Source organism: Bactrocera dorsalis, chromosome 2, assembly GCF_023373825.1.
Source record: "Bactrocera dorsalis isolate Fly_Bdor chromosome 2, ASM2337382v1, whole genome shotgun sequence".
In the NCBI taxonomy this organism is placed as follows: Eukaryota; Metazoa; Arthropoda; class Insecta; order Diptera; family Tephritidae; genus Bactrocera; species Bactrocera dorsalis.
In genome coordinates, this window is record NC_064304.1 from 103,055,766 (window position 1) to 103,082,633 (window position 26,868).

The 26,868-nt window shown below is 34.9% G+C and overlaps 1 protein-coding gene across 5 annotated transcripts in view; it reads left to right on the forward strand.

The window, feature by feature from the left end:
* The window catches only part of LOC105230450 (kin of IRRE-like protein 2), a 407,372-nt gene that overhangs the window by 330,179 nt on the left and 50,325 nt on the right, over nucleotides 1–26,868 (forward strand). For all 5 annotated transcript variants that reach the window (XM_049447970.1, XM_049447968.1, XM_049447971.1 and 2 more), the window contains exon 15: nucleotides 700–907. In XM_049447970.1, coding sequence (XP_049303927.1) covers nucleotides 700–907 — 208 coding nt within the window. The remainder of the gene's footprint in view (nucleotides 1–699; nucleotides 908–26,868) is intronic.

A 26,868-nucleotide genomic window follows, 5' to 3' on the forward strand; every position in this document is an offset into this window, starting at 1 on the left:
CTGAAACTGGTGACATTTTTCCAAATAATTTAATATTTCAGTGAAAATTTCGAGATTTTTTTCAAATAGTTGTAGATGGAAAAAATCCTTTGTCCAAGTCTTTAGGAACTGTATCTCAAAAGTCTGCGTAAAATTTAATGAAAATCGGTTGAGTAGTTCTCGAGAAATCTTGCCAACCGACTCCAAAACCACTTTTAAAGATAGCGCACTTAGCTAAGCTACCCTCGAGCGCATAAGTTCTCAAGCCAGTATCTCCGAAACAAGTACTCGGATCAAATTTAAAATTTTGGAAAATATTCTAAAGGCGTTGTAGAACTATAAGACAATAAAAAAATCGATTTTTTGAAACCCGTCAACCCATGTAAGCCCTTAAGCAAACTGAGTGTATTCTATAGACCCTTCTTTAAAAATTTACTGAAAGTAATTTGTGACTACTCTTGACTTTAGAAATTATTTTTCGAGAGCACTTTAATTTTTGTGATTTAAACCTCTACGTTTTCTGTCGAATAATAGTGCATTTAAGTATATGAGATAGGAAAACGGGAATAACAGCAAAGGAACAGTATTCACCAGGATCATACTTAGATATATTTATTGATCCCAAGCTACGTTGCTATCGTAGTAAAGAAAAGAGGTTACTCAATCGATAATCAATATTATATTTATTTTTTGTTTTCTTTTTCTCTTTTCACCAACCAGTGAGAAAGCCGATTTGAAATCACGTTCGGACAGTACCAGTGGTCCACAGGGTGATTCGATATATACCACGCCGGCTGGTTTTCATCATCATCAGCAACAGCAACAGCAACAACAATTGCAACAGCATCACCAACAAGCGCAACAACAACAACAACAGCAACAGCATCATCATTTACAAACCGCACACGGATCACCGGAGGCAATGAAGGTACGCATGGCTGCAATGATTTTACAGCCGCCAACTAGGGTCTAGCAGGCAATTAATGATAATAATAAAAATAATATCAATAATATGAATCATACATTTAACAATAACAATAATAATACGAATAATAACATCAATAATATTGATAGTAATACGAATGTCACTACTACTACAATAGCAACCGCAACAACAACAACCACAACTACAACCATGACAAATAGTTTAGTTAGTGTTAGTTGTAGTAGCAACAACGATTTGCAAAATAACAAACATAACAATAACGGTAATAATAGTAATAGTAGCGGTAACACAACCAAGAACAACAACAACAACAGCAGTAGCAGTAGCAGCAGCAAACAAAACACGTTGCATTTAAATACAACAACAAAGAAATTGTTAATAACAGAAAACGCAACGGCAAATGACTTAGACGAAAAAGCGAACGCGGACGCAGCTAACGCCGACTCTGCGAAGGAACGCATAACGGTGAACGCGATTGAGAGCACTAGCACTAATCAGAGTAACAGTGCTGACACGTGGGACACAGTTACGAACGAAAACCAAAAACAAACTGAAACGGACAGAGAGCAAGACTTGAGACGCGACAGTGCTTCTAACACTAACACAACTGGCGCAAACACAGACACGAAACAATGCCAACAACAACAGACTGCAATAATAAGCAAAACGACAACAGCACAAACCATAACAGCAACAAGCGGCGCCGAAATTGACAAATGTGACACAGAGATGTATTCCACAATTAGCAAAAATAATAGCAACAGCAGTGGCAATCAAAGTAGCGGTGGTACAAGAAATAACGGTAATGCTTCCTTAAATTTTATACACAATACCGAAACAACTAGCGGTATGAGCACTAACGGTAAGCAATTAATATTGAATATAACCGAACCGCATGCGGTTGCCATCACCGACGACAAGTTGAACAGCATGCGCGCCCACCAAAGACAGCGGCACAGTCAGCGACGCTTGCGCACCAAAGCGCTGCTTGACAGTTTGCCGCAAAGTCTGAAAATGCTTGGGCGCGCCGAGCAAGTTAGGGATTACAAGGCGCTACTCGCCGGTAGCGAAGAACTACTGCAAAGATTGAGCATAAATAATCCCTTCTATTGCTTTCGCAAGCAATCGAACTCTTTGAAAGAGATGCGCGCACTGGCGTGTAGTGTAGTTGAAAGGCGCTTACGCAAAGTGCATTCCGACACAGATATATTCACTTGGCAGCTAATTGCTAATGTTGACGGACAGTTAGAAAATGATACTGCTTTGGCGCCAGAGCGTCATGCGCGCATACTGTTAGAATGTACAGGTGACGCGTTATTAGGTATGAGGAAGACGCGCGCTAGTGTATGGCATTGCTATGCACCGCGCAAGCGTGGCGATACCGCGGTACAATTGTCAGATGTTGATGGTAGTGTTGTAGTTGTATTAGATAATAAGCAAACTAGTATAGTAAGTAAGCCAAAATCATTAAATAGTCTCGAAGAATTGCTGAGCGATAGCAGCGCTGAGGAAGCTGAATACAACGCGCGCGGTTATTTGTTGGACGCCGTCGCTGCGGAACGCGCATTTGCAGTTAGCACACATGAAACGGATAGCAGTACTGTTATAACGAATCCTTTCTCCATTTTTCTGGATGACGACATGCAAGCGGAGCATTTGAATGCCAACGCGCGTCTACGCGCTGCTTCAAGCGCTTCTCAACAACAGCGGCCACTGAAAAAACGACAGCGCTCCGAGCGTTCAATACGCCGTCTATTCGATGGTGGTAGCGGCATGACAAACGCCAAGCGCGCACTGGATGGTAATATGAAACAACAAACGAACGAAAATGCACGTCAACATTACTTGAATGGCATACCGGTTAGCCGCTTCGAACGCCAAGATTTTGCCAGCGCTAACACCGTAATGACACTAAGTGGAACGGCTAAGCCACACAAGCTCAAACCGAAACATGTCTTTAAGAATCTTTCGCTACGCAAGATGCACAAATCAGCGAGTGGCTTGCCAGCAACGACATACGCAATTACAACAAACGGCGCCGACACTATCAGCGATCTGCCACAAATGAAGAAACTCAAAATCACCTATCCGAATCGCACACAAAGCATACACAGCGCGTTAGATGTCAGCGCCAGTGCGCGCCTTAACATTGCGTTAGTAAATCCAGGCAGCGCCGCTGGTAGCGGCAAACATTCCTACTTCGAACGGCTGCAAGCGAAAACGCGGCAAGGACTACAAAAGTTACGCGACAAATGTCGTAATTTCAAGCAAGCTAGCACGGCGCATCATCAGTATGCAGGTAACGGTAGTGGCTTTAGCACGTTGGCCAAGGATGACAGCTTTCGCTTTATAGGCGATCGCGCGCGTATCAGCAGCTATGAATCAAAATGCGCTGCGCTTAACGCCAATGCTAGTGGCCGACAACAGGCCACCATCTACAAGAGTTACAAGTCTGAAATTGATCTCTCTAAGAATTTACATTATCTCGATGCTTACTTAGAGGAGAATTTCGAGCAAAATCTGCGCAGCACAAAACAGTCGGCGCACTCAGTGGGACGCGTTGCGGCAGGGCGCCTGCAGCGTCAACGACAAATCGAAAGCAATGAAATAGAAAACAGTGAAAAGTGTGGCTCGCCACGCTACGCAAAGCCACTGCGCGGTCGTACACATAAACGTAGTCTCTCGGCGGCACAAAAATCATTAACAAGCACAGAGCAAAGACCGCTGCCGACTGCGCCCAACAGTAACAACTATGAGAACCTTGGCACGCTGCCGATATCTAAACGCGGTTGCTCCGACTCGCTTAGCAGCTCGGATTATGCTTCCGTATTCAGTGGGCCCACATTGGCAGTAGAGCAGGCAACACCGGTGAGCTCGATTGGCGCCACAGAGCCCATTACGCCCTCACTGGCAGACGATACTAGCAGCAGTGCTGGTCTGCGCTACGAGCATCCGAAAATGTCACAATACTTTTACAACAAACTCGCTGTGGAAGGTTCCGAAAATCTCTTATTAACTGCAGACGAGCATAGAAGCAGTGAGGCGGCCACTACTTTCTTCAATACTTCCAACGAAGATGATTTGACTGACAGCGATTTCGTGGGATTGAGCGCTGGTGGCGATGCCGCGCTGCTGGTTGATTACAGACGTGCAGCCAATTTGGATGATAGCATACGTATACTAGTTAACGAGGCTGAAAACAAAGATTTTCAATCACAACTACAACGCGACAGTCAGGTGGCAGCAATGAAGCAGCAACGCGGCACTGACGCCACTAACGATTGGCAGCGACCGCAGCAAGAACATCAGAGCGCCACAGACGAACGCAATTTCTTGTTGGCGTATAATGAAAATCTAGCCGAAAGCCATTTCTATCGTTCGCTTAATCAACATCTACGACAACAGCAACAACAAAAAGACGTTTCTCTAGATGTAGATGGTAACGGTGTATTTGGCATTGATGCGGCTGACATGAATGAGCGGCGCGACGACACAGATCTACATTACGAAAGCTATTTAGAGCATTTCTATCGCGCGAAGAGTGGCCAATACACGCGTAAAGCAAACTCCATTGGCTATGATGATGAGCGCGTTGGTACAATTGGCATTGAAAATGAGGACGACGGCGCGGAGGGTGGTTATGTGGCGCGTAGCGCATTCCGGCGCGCTGCACGCGGCAGGAAAGCTGGCGGCAGCGCTTTCGAATTGCGTAATAGCGCGCTGCTATTACTCGGCGAGCAGCAAAGTAATAAAACCCATCAAGATGCAGCAACAAGCGCTAATCGTGCCGCTTCCTATGCGCGCCAATTCTACAACTTTAATGTTGATATTAACATGGCAGCGCTGGCACAGAAGGCAAGCGCTTGTAGTATGGAAGCAGATAAAGTGAAAATGCCAATGATGAATACATACGTTGCAACAACTAAGCCATTAGGTGTCAATTCAGTGCACAAAAATAAGCAACAACAAGAGCAAACGTTAATATTTGATGGAAGGGATGCAATGTCATTGGCCACGGTAGAACATGAAAATGAACGGCAGTTAAGTGGAGCGTCCAATTTGTACGAGACGCCAAAATCAACGAAAAATTTGCTATACGCCTCCGCTGCGTATGACGCTTATCTTACGACAACGCCTAACGGGATGAAAGCTACGACTGCGCGACATTTTTACAACGAAGATGACACACAAGTTTCCACAACCGCCGCAGGCAGTAAAACGCCCACCAAATTACAACAACAAAGTGGCAGCGGCATAAAGGCGAACATATATTTGCAAGCACAACCGCAGACGCCAGCAACAGCAGCCAGCGCATTGTACATTGACGGCAAGAAATATGGCGGAAATCCGGCACAAAGCATGGCGGTAGCGTGTGGTGATGCAAATAATCGCTACATGCTGGACAACATGCGTCGACATTATCAGCCACAACAACAACAGCAGCAGCATCAACAAAAGCCAACAAACTCCATCAGCTCGTCGCTATCGCTGTCGACGTCCTCATCGTCGAATTCGTCCGTTTCACAGCCTATGGCGTACAATCAACAACAACCACAGCAGCAGCAGCAGCTGTTGCTACCAACCACAACAACGCATGGCAAGACTATTAAGCCGCAACAGCATCAACCAGCACATACCACCAGCGCCTACCATATGCGCCGCAATTCGACAGCCTCCAACGCCTCATCTTCCGATAATTTTGACACGTTCATTGCCTTGCGCAGCGCACAAACGACAAATGGTATTGAATTGCCATCACCAGCAGCCAACAACAGTGCCGCATTACAAACAGATTATCTACTCAGCACGAAACGTACAAATATCGGCAATAACAGCAGCAACACAAACACAACATACCAACAGCAACGTCAGCACATGTTAACGGGCGCTCATACACGCACACACACTGCCGTTCACTATCCCACCTCGCCGTCAAGCGGCGGCAGCAGCGGCGGCACTGTGCCACTCATCAGCGCGCTCAACTATTATGGCACAAGTGGTGGCAGCAGCAGTCATTCAGATGCCATGCATGGCGCATATGCCTCGTCTACAACGTCCGCGTCCGCATCGGCGTCATCATCGTCATCCTCCTCGTCGACGCATCATAGATATGCGCTGACCGCGAACGCTTCAGCAATTGCGAGTAATAACTATGCTTTATTGGCACAAATGCATTATGCTAGCAACAAAGGCGCTGCGGCGGCGCCTATCGGTTCGGCTGATTCAGCGGTCGGCAATGCGTGCACAACGGGTTCACCCATATCGCCGGTTTATGCCAGCGAGCGTAAACCATTCATACTTGAGTATGAGTGTTAGCGCAAAGGTATGTTTTCAATGCGCACGGCAGGCGAACGTTGAGTGTGTGGCGTGAATCGTTATGTTGATGCAGTTTGAGGTGGTTAGATGAAAATTGAAAAAGTGCTGTAATATTATAAAAGATTTTTCAAAGTAAAACTCCGTACAGGTGTTTAACTATATAGTTGTTTTAGCTTCTAAAACTTCAGTGAGCCCAGGTTTTAATGTTTTTCACTCATTTCAATAAACAAGATTTATTATCGACTTAATTTCTTTGGAATAAAATGTGTTCGAATTTCTATTTGTTTCAAAGCACCCTAAATATAGGCAAGAGTTTAAATTTTTTTCGTTTTGAGACCTTTCAGTACACATATTTGGCGGAATCGAAATAGATTTGATTACTTGCTACTATCATCGAATATTTACTATATATAAAAGTATATATAATATATCGGACATTAAAATATTTCTTCTGTTTTTCTTATTGCTAAGCATCCTAAATGTAGGCAAAAAATTTTCATATGTTTTTTTTTTTCAATAGCGATGCAAACGATCTATGTGAACTGGCCATAACTCTCTTTCATACATACCGTCAATAGAAATTATTACCTCACTTAAGATATTTCATTATTTAGGATTGACTGATAAGATTCTTAAGAAAAAATAATTTAAGAAATGAATTTACATAAAATGTTCTACAAACACCATTTGTCAAAAAATCAGTACTACTAGCAAGGCCTTGACATAAACCATCATCGTTCGCCATTCCATTGCTCGCTATGTTATATTTATATTCTATCTTTTATAAAAAATATTTTATGCTCAAGTAACAATGAAGTTAGCGAGTAAAATCCTGCTCTCAGTATACTCTCAGTACCTCTTCTCTCTCAAACTAACGCCATCTCACTCATGCATTAATATTATCCACGACTCACCGTCAGTATTCTCAAACGTATCGCTTTTGTTATACAAATTACCATAGAAAGTAGTTATCATTCAATATTTATTTTTATAAAAAGTTATATTTATTTAATGTAATGTGCTGTACATGAATTCTATCGCTTACGCATATTAAACATCAGCGCATTATAAAAGCGCGCAACTAGTAGTGAAATTAAGAATCAAACTTGCAAGTCACATTATAACTGTAATAATTACGAGTTATTGAAAGCTCTGCACGGAATAAAAATGAATTTGATTTTAATTGATAATAAAAATAAATAACCTCAAAATTTCATATGGAGAAAAACGAAAAAAATTTAAGGAATTAATGCTATAAATTGATATTCATTTCAAAAAGCTGTATAAAATATATTGTTGAAAAATTTAAGTTACTTTAAAATTTATTGTATGTGCTAGTTCCTTTGAGTGTTAATATCAGAATTACTGAAATTATTTTTTTTGTTTTCAAATTTTTAATTATTACTATTTTTAATTTTATATATTTTTTTAATTTTCAAATACTTATTAAAAAGCCAATTTATTTCATAATGATTCTTTGTGTTTAACTCTAGCTTTCCTCACTTTTTTTGTTCATAAAAATTAATTCTGGGAAAATATTCAATGAAAAGTCTAATTTTTAACATTTCCTGCCCATAAAAAATGAATTTTGAGAAAAATGTACTTTTATTTTGAAAAAAAAAATTAATAAAAAATTAACTTTTAAAAAAACAATTTATTTTTATCTAAATTCATGTTCATAAAAAATAAATTTTGGAAAAAAAATTCTTTTTTCCAAATTTCCTGTTAATAAAAAATTAATTTTGAAAAAAAAAAATTAATTTTGAAAAAAAAAAATTAATTTTGAAAAAAAAATAATTTTGAAAAAAAAAATTTTAATATTTCTGAATAAATTTTTTAAACGAATTTTATATTTTTTACACTTGTATAACTTCTTGACGAACAAATGCATTTATTTTAAAATGACAATTAGATAAAAAAAAGAGTTTAAGAAAAAAATAGCTTTAAGAGCTCTTAAAAGATGACAATTAAAGTACGAAAAACTCAACTTATTTATGGCTGGACATCTAAATATATATATGTATGTATGTACAATCGTGTCACATGATTCTAATGGCAAAGGAAATGCGCAAAAGTGTGCGCAACAACAAAAAAAATACGATTGCAAGCAAATTTATACCAAAAAACGTTGATAAATCGAAAACTATTGACAATAATGAGATTCAATTAAACAATTATAACTAAAATAATGTAATTAACTATTATCATTAATATTAAATATGTAATTTTCAATAAGATTTTCTAAATATAAAATACATATATAAATATAATGTTAGTTACAACGAAATGTTAGCATTGGCGGATTAATAATTATTATTAATGGATAGAATAATGAAATGCAAATTAAATTTATAAAACGTAGTTAAGCAAATAAGAAAAAAATTATGTGAAATGGAATTAAGAAGAAAATAAAAATATAATAAAAGGTAAATAAATTAATTATTTGTATGTATGTACTTTAAATAAATATAGATACATATATATGCATAAAAAATGTCCTGAAAGCACAAAAATTACATGAATAAAAATACAATTAGTTATGTAAATAACTTAAGCCTAAATGCTAATAAATATACTGAATATTGAGCATGTTTTTAGGCGAAAATCAGTATCAAAGAAAAATATTAAATTTTTATTTCGAAAAACTCAAATATGCATAATTGTAGCATTCAACTGAAGAAATGCAAAAGCAGGTATTAACTTTTTTTTAATTTTTTATATATTGCTTTTTTTGCCACTTAATGTATCAAAGTACTGGAAACTGCTTATTTTAAAAATAAAATGCAATAAACCGTGAACGAATTCAACGGAATTCGTGATAAAAACGCATGCAGCTTAAATACAGCAATTCACTAGCATAAACATACATACAGACAGATTTAATACTGAAACTAAAAATGTTCATAAAAAAATGTTTACTAAAAAATACTTAACTCTTTGAGCTTCCACTTGTGAAAATATCAACATACATTTATAACAGCTAAATAACCTGTACATATCTATATATACTCGTACATAATATCTATATATTTCTGTACTTAAGTCATAATAAGCATACGTCCAAACACAATAAGAATAATATTAATAGTAAATAACATGTTGCTTACCAAACACTCAACAATAACTGTTAAAAACATTAAGCAAAGAAAGTATTAAAAATTAATAATAATATATTATAAAAATAATAATTAACTATAATATGACAAATGTATAAAATAGTTATAACTTTAAGTCATTTAGTTCGTTGCTGCTCAAATCTACTTACTACAATAATAAAAAACATATGAATGCACATAGTTGACAGTTTTTTTATTTTTTAACGAATATATTTTGTTTATTAATGTTATTTTTTTCTTTTTGTTATTATAACAAATAAACATAATTCCTTCAAGGAAACAGCCATTCAAAAAATATGAAGTAAATACCTCTCGTTCAAGCATTTCAATGAGAGTCACACGTGTTTTGTTTAACAGTGAGTTTTAACATTCACTCGTAGCATTTACTCGCTCAGCAATACAGCAATGTTAGCACACTTTTGTGTGAAAAATTTTCGGCTCTGCAATCATGCTTGATTGGAGATTTTTAAAACGGCGATTTAAAGCTTTTCTGACTAGTTTGACATGAAGAGGCCAAGCGCGAACACTTTTCAGGCTTTTCGAATATTAAAGCTAAAATGTATTAAAATATTAAGGACATAAAAACCGTGTTATTCTCAATAGTCATCATAAGCGCTACACCTTTAGTGAGATAACTCAAGAGGATTTTCTGTACATTAAAAATCGATACATTGAAGTTTTCCTAGACAGTTGTTGAAACCCCATATTGCCCCTTAACTTTGTGTCGAATATGACGAGGTGACATTTAAAGAACCTTATGGGCATACCAAGTTTCTCAAAAATATAACACTATTAATTTTTTAACCTAAAAGTAATATAATCCGATAAATTTTTTGGAGACCATTGAACGTAGAACAAATTTTTTGTTTGGAGAACAAATTTGTAGATATTCATATAACATATTCGGTTAGTTAAATGTGTAGGAGAAGATTCTGATGTGGCCGTAATAAACTGTATTCCATCAGGTGTCTTGAATATATATACTCCAACAGATTTTTTGAAAAGTTATGGGCTGCAGCAAACTATGGTTAGCTGAAATAAGTATATTCTATATTATTTTATTGAAAATGGTTTCTTCTTACGAAGAGTTTTCATATAGTGTGAAGCTCTAACATTCAGCATTTGGTTTTAGAAACAGTTTCATCAAATTATGGTTGGGAATTTTAAAAAAAAATTTTACGGAAACCGAAAGCCATGTACTCGTATACTTTCCATATGCATATATTCATAATAGTTAGGGTTCAAAAAATTAGTTTTTGGCTTGGTACTTTGAAAAATAGATAGTTTAGACTCTTCAAAGAAAGTCTCACCAAGTATGAGAGAAAACAACTTTATGAAGCTTTGACAATCAGCAAGCGGTTTTAGAAACAGCTTTTATTAAACAAAATTTGGAAATTTTAGAACACATTTATACGAAAACTCCATGTATTCTTTCCTTCTTCTTTCCTGGCGCAGACACCGCGGTTATTGTCGAAAATATTTTCCATATACACATATATTAAGGTGGGTAAAAAACAGAATATTTTTCGCTCTCCAAGTATGATAGGGCACAATAGACCAAAGGTCGCAGTGCATTCCTCAATTTTCATTCATGATATATATTTATTTTCGCTTGGTACTCTGAAAAAGAAGCTCCTCTTACTCTCCAAGTATGAGCCCTTACCCTACTAAGGTCTCTCAAAGTATGAGCCTCTGAATGTAATAGCAGGTTCCCCCTCCTTTCAGTGTTCTATCATTATTTTGTCTTATTATCAGATAGAAAATTTCAAATCTCACTTCTTTCTACTTGAAAAAATACCTCGCCTCACAGATTTACCGGGTTGTGTGCCAAACACAGTGTAATTTTTTCAATTAAAACTTTTTTGTTTTGTTTTTGTCTTTCTTTAGTGACCTAATATCGAAAAAAACTGTAGGTTCAATAAAGAATTCTCTTGTGAAAATATCAAATTTTTTTAAAGTCATCAGGCTTTATGTTTGTGGAAATATCAACTTTTTGTTGGTATAAAAATATATTAATTAATTTGATAAATTTTCTGAGAAAATGCAAAAAAAACCACTACCGCTGAAAAATTATGCAAAGCAGCTTATTTAATTTTTTACTTTTACTACGAAATAATATAGAGATTTAATAAGTAATAAGGAGTAATAATAGAGAGATATTTCGTAGTATTAACAGTAGTTAAAATAATCGTTAGTTTCCGATTGGTTTCACCCAAAAATGATTTTTTATTAAAATAAAAAAATACCTTTCCTGCTGAAGAAATACTTTTCAATTTGAAACATTTACGTAATTTTTACATTATTCTAGTCTGAAAGCAAAATAATCCTTCCACTTTTTGTATGGTACAGTGAAAACTGGCTATTTAATTGTATATGTATCTAACAAATAAATGTTTACAGTCATTAATTTCTTAGTTGTTTCCTTGCTTAATTTTTTGCTAATTAAAAAATATCAGTTTTTTTTTTTTTAATTTTTCCATTATAAAAGTTTTTTATCAAACCAGTTGCGCAGCAACGACAAAATGATAGATAAGCCCATTTGTAAATGATCGCATTAAGAATTTTGTTAGCTTACAAAGCAATTTAAATATCTGCGTGTACATGTATAAGTACATAGTTACATATATGTGTGCTTACATAAAGTATAATTATCATGTACATTATAAATGTATGTGTGTATGTATATATAGGTTTAACCACGCATATAAGTAGCAAAATATACAACTACAACACTACGTCACGCACCAAAACGACTGAAGCACACAATAAATGCATTAATGTATGTATATATGGTATGGGTATGTGAGCGTCTGCTTATAGTAAATAAAAACGCTGTACATATGTACTAGAAGCACAGCATATGCGGTACATATGTAAATGAAACAAGCACAATAATACATATTATAGTATTTCACTTATTCATTATATACATTTTGTTGTTATTTATGAAATTGCATTTAAACACAAACATATAAATGTTAATAAATACTCGTATGTATATGCAACGAAAATACACTGATTTACGCGCTTATACCCAGCAAACAACAAGCAGTTATAATATTAAAAAAAAATTAAATGCTCTCAAAAAAGCACAGGCACGATAATTCATCAAAAAAACTTAACAAAAAATAATTTAATAAAAATTGTGATATTGCAGATACATATATATGGCAGTTAAAGTTTTGATTAAACAAAACTAAATCTTAACTGTGAAGACTACAAAGCACCTTATTTAAAAATTGTGAAAAAGTTTTCCACTAACTTGTGGTTAAAACTGACGGTTAACGCTAGTGTAGAGTCAATTCGAACGTTGGAAAGCTTTAATAACCATTTTAATAGGTCTATTAGACCATAAAAAAATATTGCTGAAATTATGTTTTACTAACCAGTGGTTAAACTGACGGTTACAGCTATCATTGTGGTAATTCACACCATAGAGAGTTTTAATACCCATGTTATTTAGTCTATCGCAAAATCAAAAAATTTCCAAATAGTATATTACTAACCAGTGGTTAAACAGACGGTTAACGCTAGTGTTGGGTCAATTCACCTGCTAGAAAATGTTTGTATTCATGCTCTAACCAGCCTTTAAACGATAAAAACATTGTCAAAGAGTGTTTTACTAACCAGTGGTTAAGCTTAAATCTTAGTTAAACTAACGGTTAATACTAGTCAAGAAACAATTCGAAACATTTTGAAACAAATTTTTCTAAGCAGTGGTTCCTATTAGTCCTAGGACAGGAATATTTTACAAAATAGTAGCACAATTCACTTTCAAATTATTATTATTTCAAGTAGAAGAACTTGCACAAAATTACATGCCCTAGCTTTTGGACTCAATCCCCATTAAGATTACCATAGCAAAATGTTTCATGGGAATGCATTCAATTATATTTCTTTCGGCTGTGTGCGTGCAAGTGTGATTGTGTTAGTTAGTGCATATCTTTGCTCAATTATCTTGTGCGCAATTTATCTCATTTGCGGTTGAATTATTTCCGCCGTTGCCATAAAGCTTTAATACGTCGTGTTACAGTTAACCACTCAATTGTGCCCCTACCAAAGACATTTCCCTCACGCTATTTACCTCTTATATGCTCCATACTTCGTATCTCTGTTTCGCAGAGCTTTCTGTTTGTGTGTTATTGTTATTTCTACTTTTCTTCTACCAGTAATCAGCACATAAGCCAATTACTTGCACAGCCAATAACAACAACGTCGAGTAATTTATGCGGCTAGACTTAGCGTTGCATGCATACATGCCTACATATATATTTATGTGCGAGCAGATATGTGCTTGTTAACGCCGCATTTCAACGCTAGCGTGATTAAATAAGATAGTAAAGAAAAATTTCATTTCCACAAGTAGTGAAAGTGATGAGGAGCAAGCATAAAGGTATTTGCAAACTAAGCTAGTTACAGTACAACACCCACAAGTGAGTAATTCAAATAATTCCGCTATAAATATTGTCTAAGAAGAAGTAAGAAAACGTTTGTGATTGAGTAGACTTCTGTTTGAACGCTGATCTCGTATTTCATGGTTCGTTATAATCAGCGAAAATTTATCAAAAAATTGCAGATAACGAAATTTTCATTTTTAAAAGAGGCGGAACTACCTGAGCGGTCGTCAATTATCAGTACTACAAGTATTTCGAGGTAAAAACTGAAAACTGAGATGAATTAAACAAGGGCTTCTGCAGGGTGGTGTCATCTCCCCGCCATTGTTTAACTTCTACATCTCGAAACTTCCACCACCACCAAAGACAATTTCTATCACCTCGTCCACTGATGATTGCACGATATTGGCGTCGGGCAATGGAATCGATGGCATGTGTTCAAAGGTAAACAGCTATCTCTCCAACCTTTCTCGCTTCCGCGCTGCACGGAACTTAACACCCTCCCCACCAAAACCAGAGTGACGATATGTACAAGCTGGACGAAGGAGTACAGATTGCAGTCAATGGCGTCAAGATTCCGACTGTCATTAATCCGAAAACTTTAGGTGTGACTTTTGACATTTTGTGCTCCTTCACTTCTCATACGACCGCGATTATTGCCAAATTACATAGCTGCAACAAAATCCTCAAGTCACTAGGCGGCAGTACATGGCGAAAGGACAAAGAAACGTTGTTGGCAACTTACAAGGCAATCGGCCGGCCGGTCCTTAACTTCGCATTTAAACGCAGACGAGGAAGCTCCAGACTTGTCAGAATACTGCACTCTGAACTACGACAAGATGCCTCTTGATGCCTCCTATTAAACACCTGCATAGGAGGCCCGTATGCTCCCAGTTAAGGAGCATAATAAACTCCTCTACAAACAGTTTTTCGCAGAAATCCTCCTTGCTGTCTTCTGCTTGGTACGGATGCGCCTCCTAGGAACATGAAGTGGTCATTCCTCAACTACGTCGACGACATCAAACAATCCGTCCACCAGACGCAACTTACTTCCGACAAACTCTGACCGCCATCAACTCCTTCACTGACTCCCTTTCAGTCAAACCACCACCCATTGCAAACGAAGAGCTCGAGTTGCTGCGAGAAACGAAAATAACCCTGGCGTAACTTAGTTCCAGATACTGTAGCAGGTTAAACTCCTGCTCGAATAGACACCGACATATCCAATAAGTCTTGCGCAGAATGAATCTCCGCATGACATTGGTCACCTCTTTGCATGCCCCACCAACCCCACTCATCCGACACGCCTCTCCCTTTGGTTCGACCCCATCGAAACAGCACGTTACTTGGGCCTACTGTTGGTTGACTTCGACGACAATTTAGCTAATCCTTAATATTATAACCGGAATTACGTCGTTACAACAACAACAGCAATCATAAATAATATGATCTGATCAAATTTGACCCGGACTGGGCGCACAAAATAAATGCATACAAATTTTATTCCAGATTGGTATGAACTTTTTTTTAAGTCCGAGTCTAATTTGATCACATGATATATAAACTGATTACTCGTGTACATATATACATACGTACATTGATAACATACAGTCCATCATTCAATCGAGCCTTCCATACAAAAGTGCTGTGTCAAATAAAAGTCGACAGGCACTGAAAATAGATTTTCTTACTATCTCATACTAGACTAAGATTCAGATAATTGCGTAGAAATTAGTTTAGCGTCAATTATGCGCCCATTAAGTAAACACTGCCGGTTTTGAATTTCGACTTCTGTCAGCAAAATGTAATTCAAGTCCGTATCCACAAATAACACTCATTAACTATACTTGTAGTATGCCTGTTAGTGGCATAAACAAGTATATCAGCTATTAATAAATCAATACAAATATAAATAACAATAAATAAAAAACTATATTTCGTGACACTGAAAAATAATTAAATTTTTTTCACAGACCAAATTGCATTTCATTTCAAAATTGTTCAAAAAAAATTTCCTATAACTTTCAATCAACCAAAAATGTGCAAATATTGCTATGCAACCGACAAATATGTGTTTTTAAATTTTTTCTCAACTTAAACTTAACATTTCATTTTGCGCTTTTGCCACTTAAAACATTCAACGTTAATTTGTGTTTGCAGAAAAAAAGGCACGCATAACAATTTTCCGCATAATTTAACTCGCACGCCGTTGCGCTGGGACTGTGGCGCAGCCATGTGGCAATGCCAGCCAATGGCAATGTTTTAATAAGCAATAAACAAGATAGCGTGGCAAAAAGTTGGAAAACTTGCGCAAAGGTACACAGAGGTATGTGTGTACGAGCGTGTAAAAGTGCTGCTGCTTATGCCCGCCATCACCTACACATGTTTACATACACGAGTATGCTGCAGTACGTGGCCACTCGCTCCACACCGGCTCGCTTTAATATGTGGTGACACAATATTTTTAATTTTTAATTGCCGCCCTGTGACACTAACACGCTCAAGTGGCCAGTGGTTTGGCGAGTGCAGCGCAGAGCGCAAGGCTCATCGAAGGCACTCTGTTGCCCGATTGTGCGTGTGTCTGTGTGTTCGCGTAATTTATTTGCCCACCGGCAAAGTGAAACTCAATAAAAAATTAAAGTTTGCGAAAATTCGCTTTTTTTGTTTTTGCTTTTCAATTAAACTTCACTTAATTCGAAATGCAATTTGAGCTGAGCATTTACCATGTGCCAGCTTCATTCAATTCACGTGTGCAGTTAATTTTAAGCACAGATTTATTTTGTGTGCGTTTGATTTGGAATGTTAAGGCATTAAAAAAATCATAATTTTATATTTTTAATTTATAATAATCCTTTTTGAAATGCGTGAGTATGAACAGCTCGATAAGCTGGCCGACAGGGGTAATGCTCGAAAATTCTACGAAAAGATGCGGCGGCTTACAGAAGGTTTCAAGACCGGAGCATACTCTTGTAGAACCCCCAAAGGTGATCTAGTTACCGATGCCCAGAGCATACTTAAATTATGGAGGGAACACTTCTCTAGCCTGCTGAATGGCAGTGAAAGCACAACACCGGGAGAAGGCGAACCCGATTCCCCAATCGATGACGATAGAGCAGACGTTCCATTACCCGACCATGAAGAAGTTCGAATAGCAATCACCCGCCTGAAGAACAACAAAGCGGCAGGGGCCGATGGATTGCCGGCCGAGCTATTCAAACACGGCGGCGAAGAACTGATAAGGAGCATGCATCAGCTTCTTTGTAAAATATGGTCGGACGAAAGCATGCCCAACGACTGGAATTTAAGTGTGCTATGCCCAATCCATAAAAAAGGAGACCCCACAATCTGCGCCAACTACCGTGGGATTAGCCTCCTCAACATCGCATATAAGGTTCTATCGAGCGTATTGTGTGAAAGATTAAAGCCCACCGTCAACGAACTGATTGGACCTTATCAGTGTGGCTTTAGACCTGGCAAATCAACAACTGACCAGATATTCACCATGCGCCAAATCTTGGAAAAGACCCGTGAAAGGAGAATCGACACACACCACCTCTTCGTCGATTTCAAAGCTGCTTTCGACAGCACGAAAAGGGGCTGCCTTTATGCCGCGATGTCTGAATTTGGTATCCCCGCAAAAACTGATACGGCTGTGTAAAACTGACGTTGAGCGGCACCAGAAGCTCCGTCAGAATCGGGATGAACCTCTCCGAGCCGTTCGATACCAAACGAGGTTTCAGACAAGGCGACTCCCTATCGTGCGACTTTTTCAATCTGCTGCTGGAGAAAATAGTTCGAGCTGCAGAACTTAATCGAGCGGGTACAATCTTCTATAAGAGTGTACAGCTGCTGGCGTATGCCGATGATATTGATATCATCGGCCTCAACACCCGCGCCGTTAGTTCTGCTTTCTCCAGACTGGACAAGGAAGCAAAACGAATGGGTCTGGCAGTGAACGAGGGCAAGACGAAATATCTCCTGTCATCAAACAAAACAGTCGTCGCACTCGCGACTTGGCACTCACGTCACTGTTGACAGTCATAACTTTGAAGTTGTAGATAATTTCGTCTATCTTGGAACCAGCGTAAACACCACCAACAATGTCAGCCTAGAAATCCAACGCAGGATAACTCTTGCCAACAGGTGCTACTTCGGACTGAGTAGGCAATTGAGAAGCAAAGTCCTCTCTCGACAGACAAAAACCAAACTCTATAAGTCTCTCATAATCCCCGTCCTGCTATATGGTGCAGAGGCTTGGACGATGTCAACAGCGGATGAGTCGACGTTGCGAGTTTTCGAGAGAAAAATTCTGCGAAAGATTTATGGTCCTTTGCGCGTTGGCCACGGCGAATATCGCATTCGATGGAACGATGAGCTGTACGAGATATACGACGACATTGATATAGTTCAGCGAATTAAAAGACAGCGGCTACGCTGGCTAGGTCATGTTGTCCGGATGGATGAAAACACTCCAGCTCTGAAAGTATTCGACGCAGTACCCGCCGCGGGAAGCAGAGGAAGAGGAAGACCTCCACTCCGTTGGAAGGACCAAGTGGAGAAGGACCTGGCTTCGCTTGGAATATCCAATTGGCGCCACGTAGCGAAAAGAAGAAACGACTGGCGCGCGGTTGTTAACTCGGCTATAATCGCGTAAGCGGTGTCTACGCCAATTAAGAAGAAGAAGAATCCTTTTTGATAAGTATTTATAGTTCGTTCGACCATAAATACACTTGATCTGATAAAACTTCATTTACAAAGTAATACTCGTTGACATTTTCGTAAATTCATTACGCCTTCAATCGATATTTAAAGAAAATTTTAAATAATTTTTGTGTTTCGACTATCTTAAGCATTATGCAAAATTTAAAAGTGTTGTACAGTGCGTATGAGTAACATTTTAGTAGCTGCGAGCATATATTAGCATGCTTGCTGCTCACTAGTACTCTTTTAAAGCTTTTCTAACGTAACTATTAGTGTTGCATAGATTATAAATTTCACTAAAAGTAAGAATAAATTTTCAGCCGATTTATTCAAAGTGTATACGCAAGCAAATATATTTTCAAATAATATTTAATATATATAGATAGATATTTGTAAATGTAAAATGTTTAAGATTTGGAAAAATTAATGGCTGAAAGTATTATGCAGCAAAATTAATGATACTTTGAATCATTTAGATGAATTAAATTACTTCCTGCACTTTCTGCAGGTTTCTTAGTACGGTAGGTCGCCATAGTGGCCGAATTCTTACTCTCCTGCGGGTTATTGGAAAATCCACTTTTAATGCTAGTCTGTGAACTATTTAACGTGGATGTCAATGTCCTCTTTAATTTCGGTATGGAATGGCGAAATAATAGGAATGTTTTTTTAGCGCTTAATGTTTATTAAAGGAGAGGTTAGGGTTTCAAGGTAAACAAAAACTTTTTTTGCGAATTTATTTCTTAAATATGGATTGAGTAATTTTATTCGAACCTTTTGTATATTATTGAGCACACTTTTGACTATATATATACTTAACACATATTTAAGAAATAAATACGCAAAAAGGTTTTTTTTTTACCTTGCAACTCTTACCCCTCCCTTAAGGGCAATCTACTAAGCGAACAACTCTATTAACCGGCCAGAAAGGCTGGTTCTACCAGTATCTGCTTATAACAGATTTCACTGCAAATACATATTTTAACATATGGACATATGTATATGGTCAATTTCAAGTTTAACAAGGTATTCATATTGATTCATATGGCTACACAGCGTATGAGTAATTTTATTTATTCTTTTGCCAAATTGTATGAGAATTTTACCAAAATCATACTTGACTGCTAATAGTTTATACGACGCGCTAAAAAATTGTGAAAATTTAACAAAAAAGTAATTTAAATCATTTTGCCGTTTCGTTTAGAAATTCTACCATAAGTCATACTTTCATGCACTTAGTGTTTCGACATTGAAAAATTTTAACTGAGGAAGAAGAGCTTGAACAAAATAAAGTAAATGTTTAGGCAGTGATATGAAATTTCGTTTCTGTTGCAAAACTCTCATTTTGAATTCAGCACAGAATGGCATTGTTAACGAGTACAAAGAGAATATTTTCATTCCAATTAATTCAAGTTATGTGATTGCCGCTCTTTATGAGCTCTATTAGTTCAGTACATATCACATATTAATAAAAAAAATATATAAATATAAAAATATGAAAAAAATTAAAAATATAAAAATAAAAATAAAAATATAAAAGCAAAAAAAAAATAATATTTTTATACAAGTATAATGATTTAAAGATTTTATACGACAAAATATTTTTTTGCCACATTTTCATAAGCTGAAAAACAAAAAATATAAAAATCATATAAAAATTTGGCGCAAGAGCAACATATTGTACTTTTAATAAACTGTTTACTTCCTTTTTGCCTTAAATGCTTTTAATTTTTCGTACTATTTAATGCTTTCTGCTTTACTCGCTCAACTTTGTGCAGCTGCAAGTATTTAATAGCTTGTTGCTAATTACCAAAACAGTAATAAAGTCTAGTTACCTGTTCGACTAAACAATTCCGTTCTTAACTGCTTTTTAACAAGCAAAAAAAAAAGTCAGCATTTACAAGCAAACACCTAGACGCTTTACAAAGCATATTTCGCCTTTCACCATTAGAGAGGAGCGCCAAAAAGTATGCTATATTTGCATGTACTGCCTTACGCTTCCACATGCGTATAGACTGCTGTCAAAGCTCGTGAGTAATTTCATTTACTGTTTCGCTCGTATCTCATTTAAAAAACTTACACGCACACATGGAAAAAGGATTGCAAAAGCCAACAACAAATGCATCGCATGTTATTGCGCACTTAAAAGTCACACAATTGCTACAATTGATGGTACTCTAACAAAGCAATGGCAGAAGACAATAAGTGAATGCTGAATGTGAAGAATTTGTAAAACTGTGAAATGCACAATCGACGCAGACATTCGCCAAAGTTAAGCAACTACATATGTCTAAAGCATGTGTGCGTGTTGTTATGGCTATGCGCAGCTTCTGCTCTTTGTTTTATTCATTGTGCTTTAAAAAGCTAAATGACAGCTGCGTGCAACAAAGCAACAAAAACTGGGAAACAGTTGCATCAGTAGTAAAACTGGGCACTTTTTTCTTTTGCAAACAATAGCGACGAGTTGAAAAATGGAATGCGAAAGCATATAATGGGTGGAATGTCTGCGCAGAAGGAAAAAAGTAACTACAAGCAACTACAATGCGAAACTTGTGCTTCTTTTGCGTCAGAAACTAAGAGACTTGCAGAATTTGTTGCTTACAAACAGTGCCTGTGCTTTATACGTTTACATGTACTTATGTATTGAATGCAAGCAAATTAACTGTATATTTTTAGTTAGTTTTTTTAGTTTTAAGGCACTATAATTTCTTAAGTAGACGTCTGCAGCGCGCATATGTGGCTTTTTCAGAATATTAAAATTTTTAGAATATTAAGATTTTAGTTTTCAGGGTTTTTTTTATATATAATTATATTATTTAATAGAAAAAAAATTAAATAAAAAAAAATTAAAAATAATATTTAATTTCTTTTGCAAAATATATGCTCCAACTCAAAAAAATTTTCACAATTTTCTCTGAGCTCTAAAATGAGCTATTCAGTCATAAAAAAATTCATTTCTCTAACAGCTTGCGTGGTTTAGTTATTGGCAATCGCACAATTTTATATTTAAAAATTGTTTTTTAAACCCAGTTAAGCTGGATTTTATGCAATAAAAGTAAAAACAAATAAATTTTATTAAACGTTTTAAATAAATAATGAAAAATAAGAAGAATAATAACAAATGAAGTAGTGCGCACATCCCGGGCGTATGAGTAACTTTTATATAAATAAAATAAACTAATAATAAAAAATTCATTTATGCGCTAATACCGGGCGTATGAGTAACTTTTACATAGAAGCATATGAAGCGCTCACCAAAATATTTTTTATAGCCGATATTGGTTACAGAAAATGTAAGTCCGTAATAAATATGCATAAATTATAAAAAAATATATATAAAATATAAAAATATATAAATATATAAATAAATAATATAAAATGTAATTAAATTGCAGTTAATGTCTCAAAGCGATTTCTTTGAATAACTTTCTAGCACCGAAAAAAAAAATTTCCACAATAAGTTTTTGTGCGTTTGCTGGGTTTAAACTCAAATTAAAAATGGTTTGTCTAATTTCTCGTTAATTAAAATACTATTTTCATATAAAAAAATAAATAATGCCAGCCAAATGCAACGAATGTATAATTTTATATATATTTGTGACTATGAAAATGCCAATATTCAGCAATGTTTGACAGTATACTTCGTAAAGTTAAAAATAATACTAAAGTAAGCGAATATTGACACACTTTTTTGTTGTAATTAATTTATGAGATTTTTAATTATCAAACAAATATGTTTTTTGCCGCAATTTTTGACCATTTTCGAAACAGTCTTTTAGACTTACATCGTTCATCATTTTAGAGTAAAACAAAAAATTACAAAAAAATATTTTCGCATTTCATGAATAGTAATTTGGCGTAAATGTGCTTGGAATTAAAATATATGAAATTATAAGTGTATATTTATTTATGTATACATATTTTATATTTATAAATATATTTTTACTCCGTTGACGCAAACATTCGTAGCGACAAGTATATGTATACAAACTAACTAGAACTACCAACGAAGTTTCAACTCTAACTGCGTGACTAAAAACATACCACCGCTACAAAATTATCACTGCTGTTGTTGTATTAAGCTACGCTACATATCTTCATATAAATATATTTAATATGGTACGCAAAGTTTTTAAGCAACCTTTGAAGACTACTATTTTTGGCTTCATAAATGTCAGCAATTTAGTTTAAACTAAGCTCTAACGGAACTTCAGCTACAATTGCCGCTTATTATTATAACTGTATATTCCGCCACATATTTTTTCATATAAATATATTTCAAGAATTTCAATTAGTACTAAATATTTCGATATATATCGATATTTTTTTTTTTCAAATTAAAATATTTATATTTATCGATAATTTGAAATATTTTTATTTGTCGATAATTTTTTACAAATTGATAATGAATTCTAATTTTGAAAGCAGTTATCGATATAAAACATACATATATCGATATATACACCACATCAATATGAAATTTGTATAAATAATTTTCTATATATTAATGTTTAAAAACAGTTATCGATATACCAGCACATATCGATATACTAACATAAATCGATACAATTTATAAATCAATATATCTATAACATATCAGAAATTGGTATTATATAACATACAAATAAGTAACAATCGATATATCGATAATTTTCTACAGATTTATATTTAAAAACTGTTATCGCTATACCGACATATATCGAATTATTTAATTCCATACAACGATAATTTTCGAGACATTATAATTTAAGGCCAGTTATCGATAAATCAATATATATTGATATACATATGTTACCAATTGATATATCTAGAATTTTCTAAAAATTTCCCAGAATAAACATATAGAAAAAGTTTCAAAAAAAGCGGCGTTTTACCTGAAAATATCGAACAACCAAAAATCCATCGATTTATCCAATCTAAAGCTATTTGCATCCTTAAATTTGTGTTTTCTTTCTAAATAACTGACTTCTTCTTTTGCAATTCAACGCAATATAAATAGTTCGAAGATAATAGTAGTCTTCCTTGCGGTGTTCTGTTACTCATCCAACAAAAAATTGATTTCTTGTGTCGTAGCTGCCACAAAGCCAACTTGAACTTGTTATATAGATTATGCAGCGCTGTTCAAAACTTTCGACCGATTACTATTGACAAACTAACTCTAAGACCATACACAATAACTGCTGGACAAAAGGCCACATAAAAAGAACAAGGCGCGCCAACACCACTCAACACAAACATAACCTAACAATTTCTTTAATAATTTTTTTAACTGCAATTTACTACACCGACCAGCTGCAGTGTCATTACTAAGTATTGTATGAAAATATACTCGTACAATATACTACAAGCATACCAGAAAAAATGCCAAATATTAATTTATGTTGAATTACTACATACATTTATTACGTATAACGAATTTTGCTTTAAAATATATTTAAATATTAAAAAATATATACTTTTACATTTTAATTTTTATGAGTGTTTTTTTTTTTCTTGTTAATTTTTTTAGTTTCTTTTTTATTTTTCTTTTTAATTTTTTTTTTTATTTTTTTTTTTGTTGTACTTAAAATTTTTCCCATCACAGGAATTGTGTTAAGTTTCAATTTGCTTTGTCTCGTCGCCATTTTGTTACAACCGTTATTCAGTATTATTTATGTGTACGTTTATTATGTTTTAGTTTTCCTAAACATCATTATATCCAACCCTTCATGCTGTGTACTGTCAGATTGGTTTTTGTGTGCAGTTTTGTTAACTCTTTTTAACCAACGCAACCCGAGTCGCATTGAAACTTTTTGTGTTTACTTGCCCGAATTCCTGCATTTTGTGCTTTGTACCGCAACCTTCAGATATTACATTTAATATTTTAAATTTAATATTTTTTGTTGTTTTTTTTATTCTAATTTTTGCCCGCATTAAACAACTTGCATACATTCCTAACGCCAATCAAAACTGCCCGTTCCCTACAAATTTAGCCCCTAGTGCCAAAATGAACATGTGTAAATCGAAACTAGGTACTTTTCATTTAAGTAGCTTACCAAACACTCTCGAATTCAACATTTTGTTTAGCAACCATCACTATACGCTCACATTATCCACCACCACCACCACAGCCAGAGGGCCACTTAGTATTATGAAATGCTACTAATACATATATATTATATATAAACATAATATATATTTATATGCGAACATCTACTTAGTTTTAGTGGACCTTTCAACTACCACATGCATACCTACTATTTACCTGTAAAACCGTTATGTGCTTGCCAAGCATTTACTATATCTATTACCCACTACATTTACATATATATTTCTTCCGTGTTTCCCTCATATTTCAATGGCATTTTGCGTAAGCAGCAAAGGAATGCAAAATTTCAGAATTGAATGTATATAATATTTACCATCATTTCTTTTAACAAAATATAATAAACAAAATACAAAAACCAAAACAAAATAATAACAATTCTAAACGCAAAAACAAAGTATATTTAAACAAAACCAGAAAATATATTATAAGCCGTGTATAGCGTATTAAACAGAAAACAAAAACAAGAGGTGAAATTTACAACAAATGTATAAAAGGCATATGTGAGCGCAGCAAAGTGTAAGTCACAATTTATCATATCCTTATAGTATGTACCTAACTAACTAACTTTAAATTGAAACCAAAAAAATGCTCGTTTATTTACACTTAACCCAACAAAAATTTCTATTAAAATTTATTTGCAAAAAATAACATTATTGTTGTTGTTGTTTATTAAATATAAATCCTCGTTATTTGGCCAGCTCGCATTTAAACCAAGTTTAACCATTTTCGTTTTCTTCCAACTTTTATGCATAAGCCTCTTCCTTTCTATTCTGTTTTTGCCATGCATAAAGCATACCTTAAGGCGCATTTGCATCAGCAGTGTGCTCTTTTTTTGGTGCATCTCACCTTTACTGGTACGCGCGTGTGTGTGTATGTGTGTACATATGTAAATATATATACTTATGTACGTTGCAAATACAAATCACAAACATTTTTGCATTTTGTACCCATAAATTTGCCATAAAAACAACAACGCATAATTTTCGAAAAAAATAATTGATTTAAGAATTGCATTGCAAGCGCGTGTATAACTCACATATACATGTATGTATGTATGTCTGCTCTCTTCTAATGATATTTTCCGATGCGTGTATATCACCTTCGCATGCTGTGTCTGTATGTTTGCATATATTTTGTAATAAATTTGAATGAAAATTATTTTACAAGAATTATTTCTTTGTTCACTAATTCTTAATTATATCTATTCTTGTTTGTTATTATTTTTAACGCCACAAATACTTTGTGTTTACCGATTTATTGAACAGCACTTAAATTTTCGACCACCATTATATATAATCTGCTCATAAGACTTATATAAATATGCACACAATTGCAAAAACAACACAAATTTCACAAAAAAATAATAACAAATTTCTCAACAGCAAAATAAAGTAAGTACACTGCTAATTTTTAAATATTCATGACAAACATATTTTAGTATATTTATGAAGCTTTTGAAAGCTCAGCATGAGTGAGCTTCAAAGTAATGATACGTTTAAACGCATTTGGTATCACAAACAAAGTTGTTAGCTTTCAAGATCATAGGCCAAGCTAGATATAGATGCATAATAATATACATATAGTATTTATATATATATTAGGGTGGTAAAAAACATCTAATATTTTTTCGCTTAGTACTCTGAAAACGAGGTTGTTAGTCAAGTCTACGAAAATCTCTCAAATTTCAACTGTTAATTTATTTTAAATGATTAAGAAAAAATCATAACAGACCTGTAATGAATTTAATGATTGAATACTTCAATGAAGTGCATGCAATTTTCTACAAAATTCATGAAAAAATGTTCCAGTAGTTGGAAGCAAAATATGAATTTTTCTGTCTGAAAATAAAAAAAATAAGCGAAAAACTGTAAGGCGAAAGGTCTTGCCAATTAAAATCTCTTACCTAGAGAGATTTTCGTAAAGATATCTACGAAGCTACTTTATAAAGTAACAAACGAAAATATGTAATTTTAAATTTTTTTTACCCACCCTAATATATGTATATCTATATATTTTTTTTTATTGAAAAAAAAAAACTCTGTTCATAGATTTGCCTTCGTAAAATTTGATGTCTAAAATGAAAAAATATATTCGATTTTTTTACCCACCCTAATATATATGTACATATAATATGTAAATATACATACATATTTTTATAACGAGAAAAGCTCTGTCCATCAATTTGCTTTAGCAAAATTTGATTTTTAAAATGACAGAAAAATATTCGAATTTTTTTACCTACCCTAATATATTTGTATTTATATTTTTTTATTGAGAAAATATTTGTCCATCAGTTTATTTTCGAAAAATGTTATGTTTAAAATGATTTTT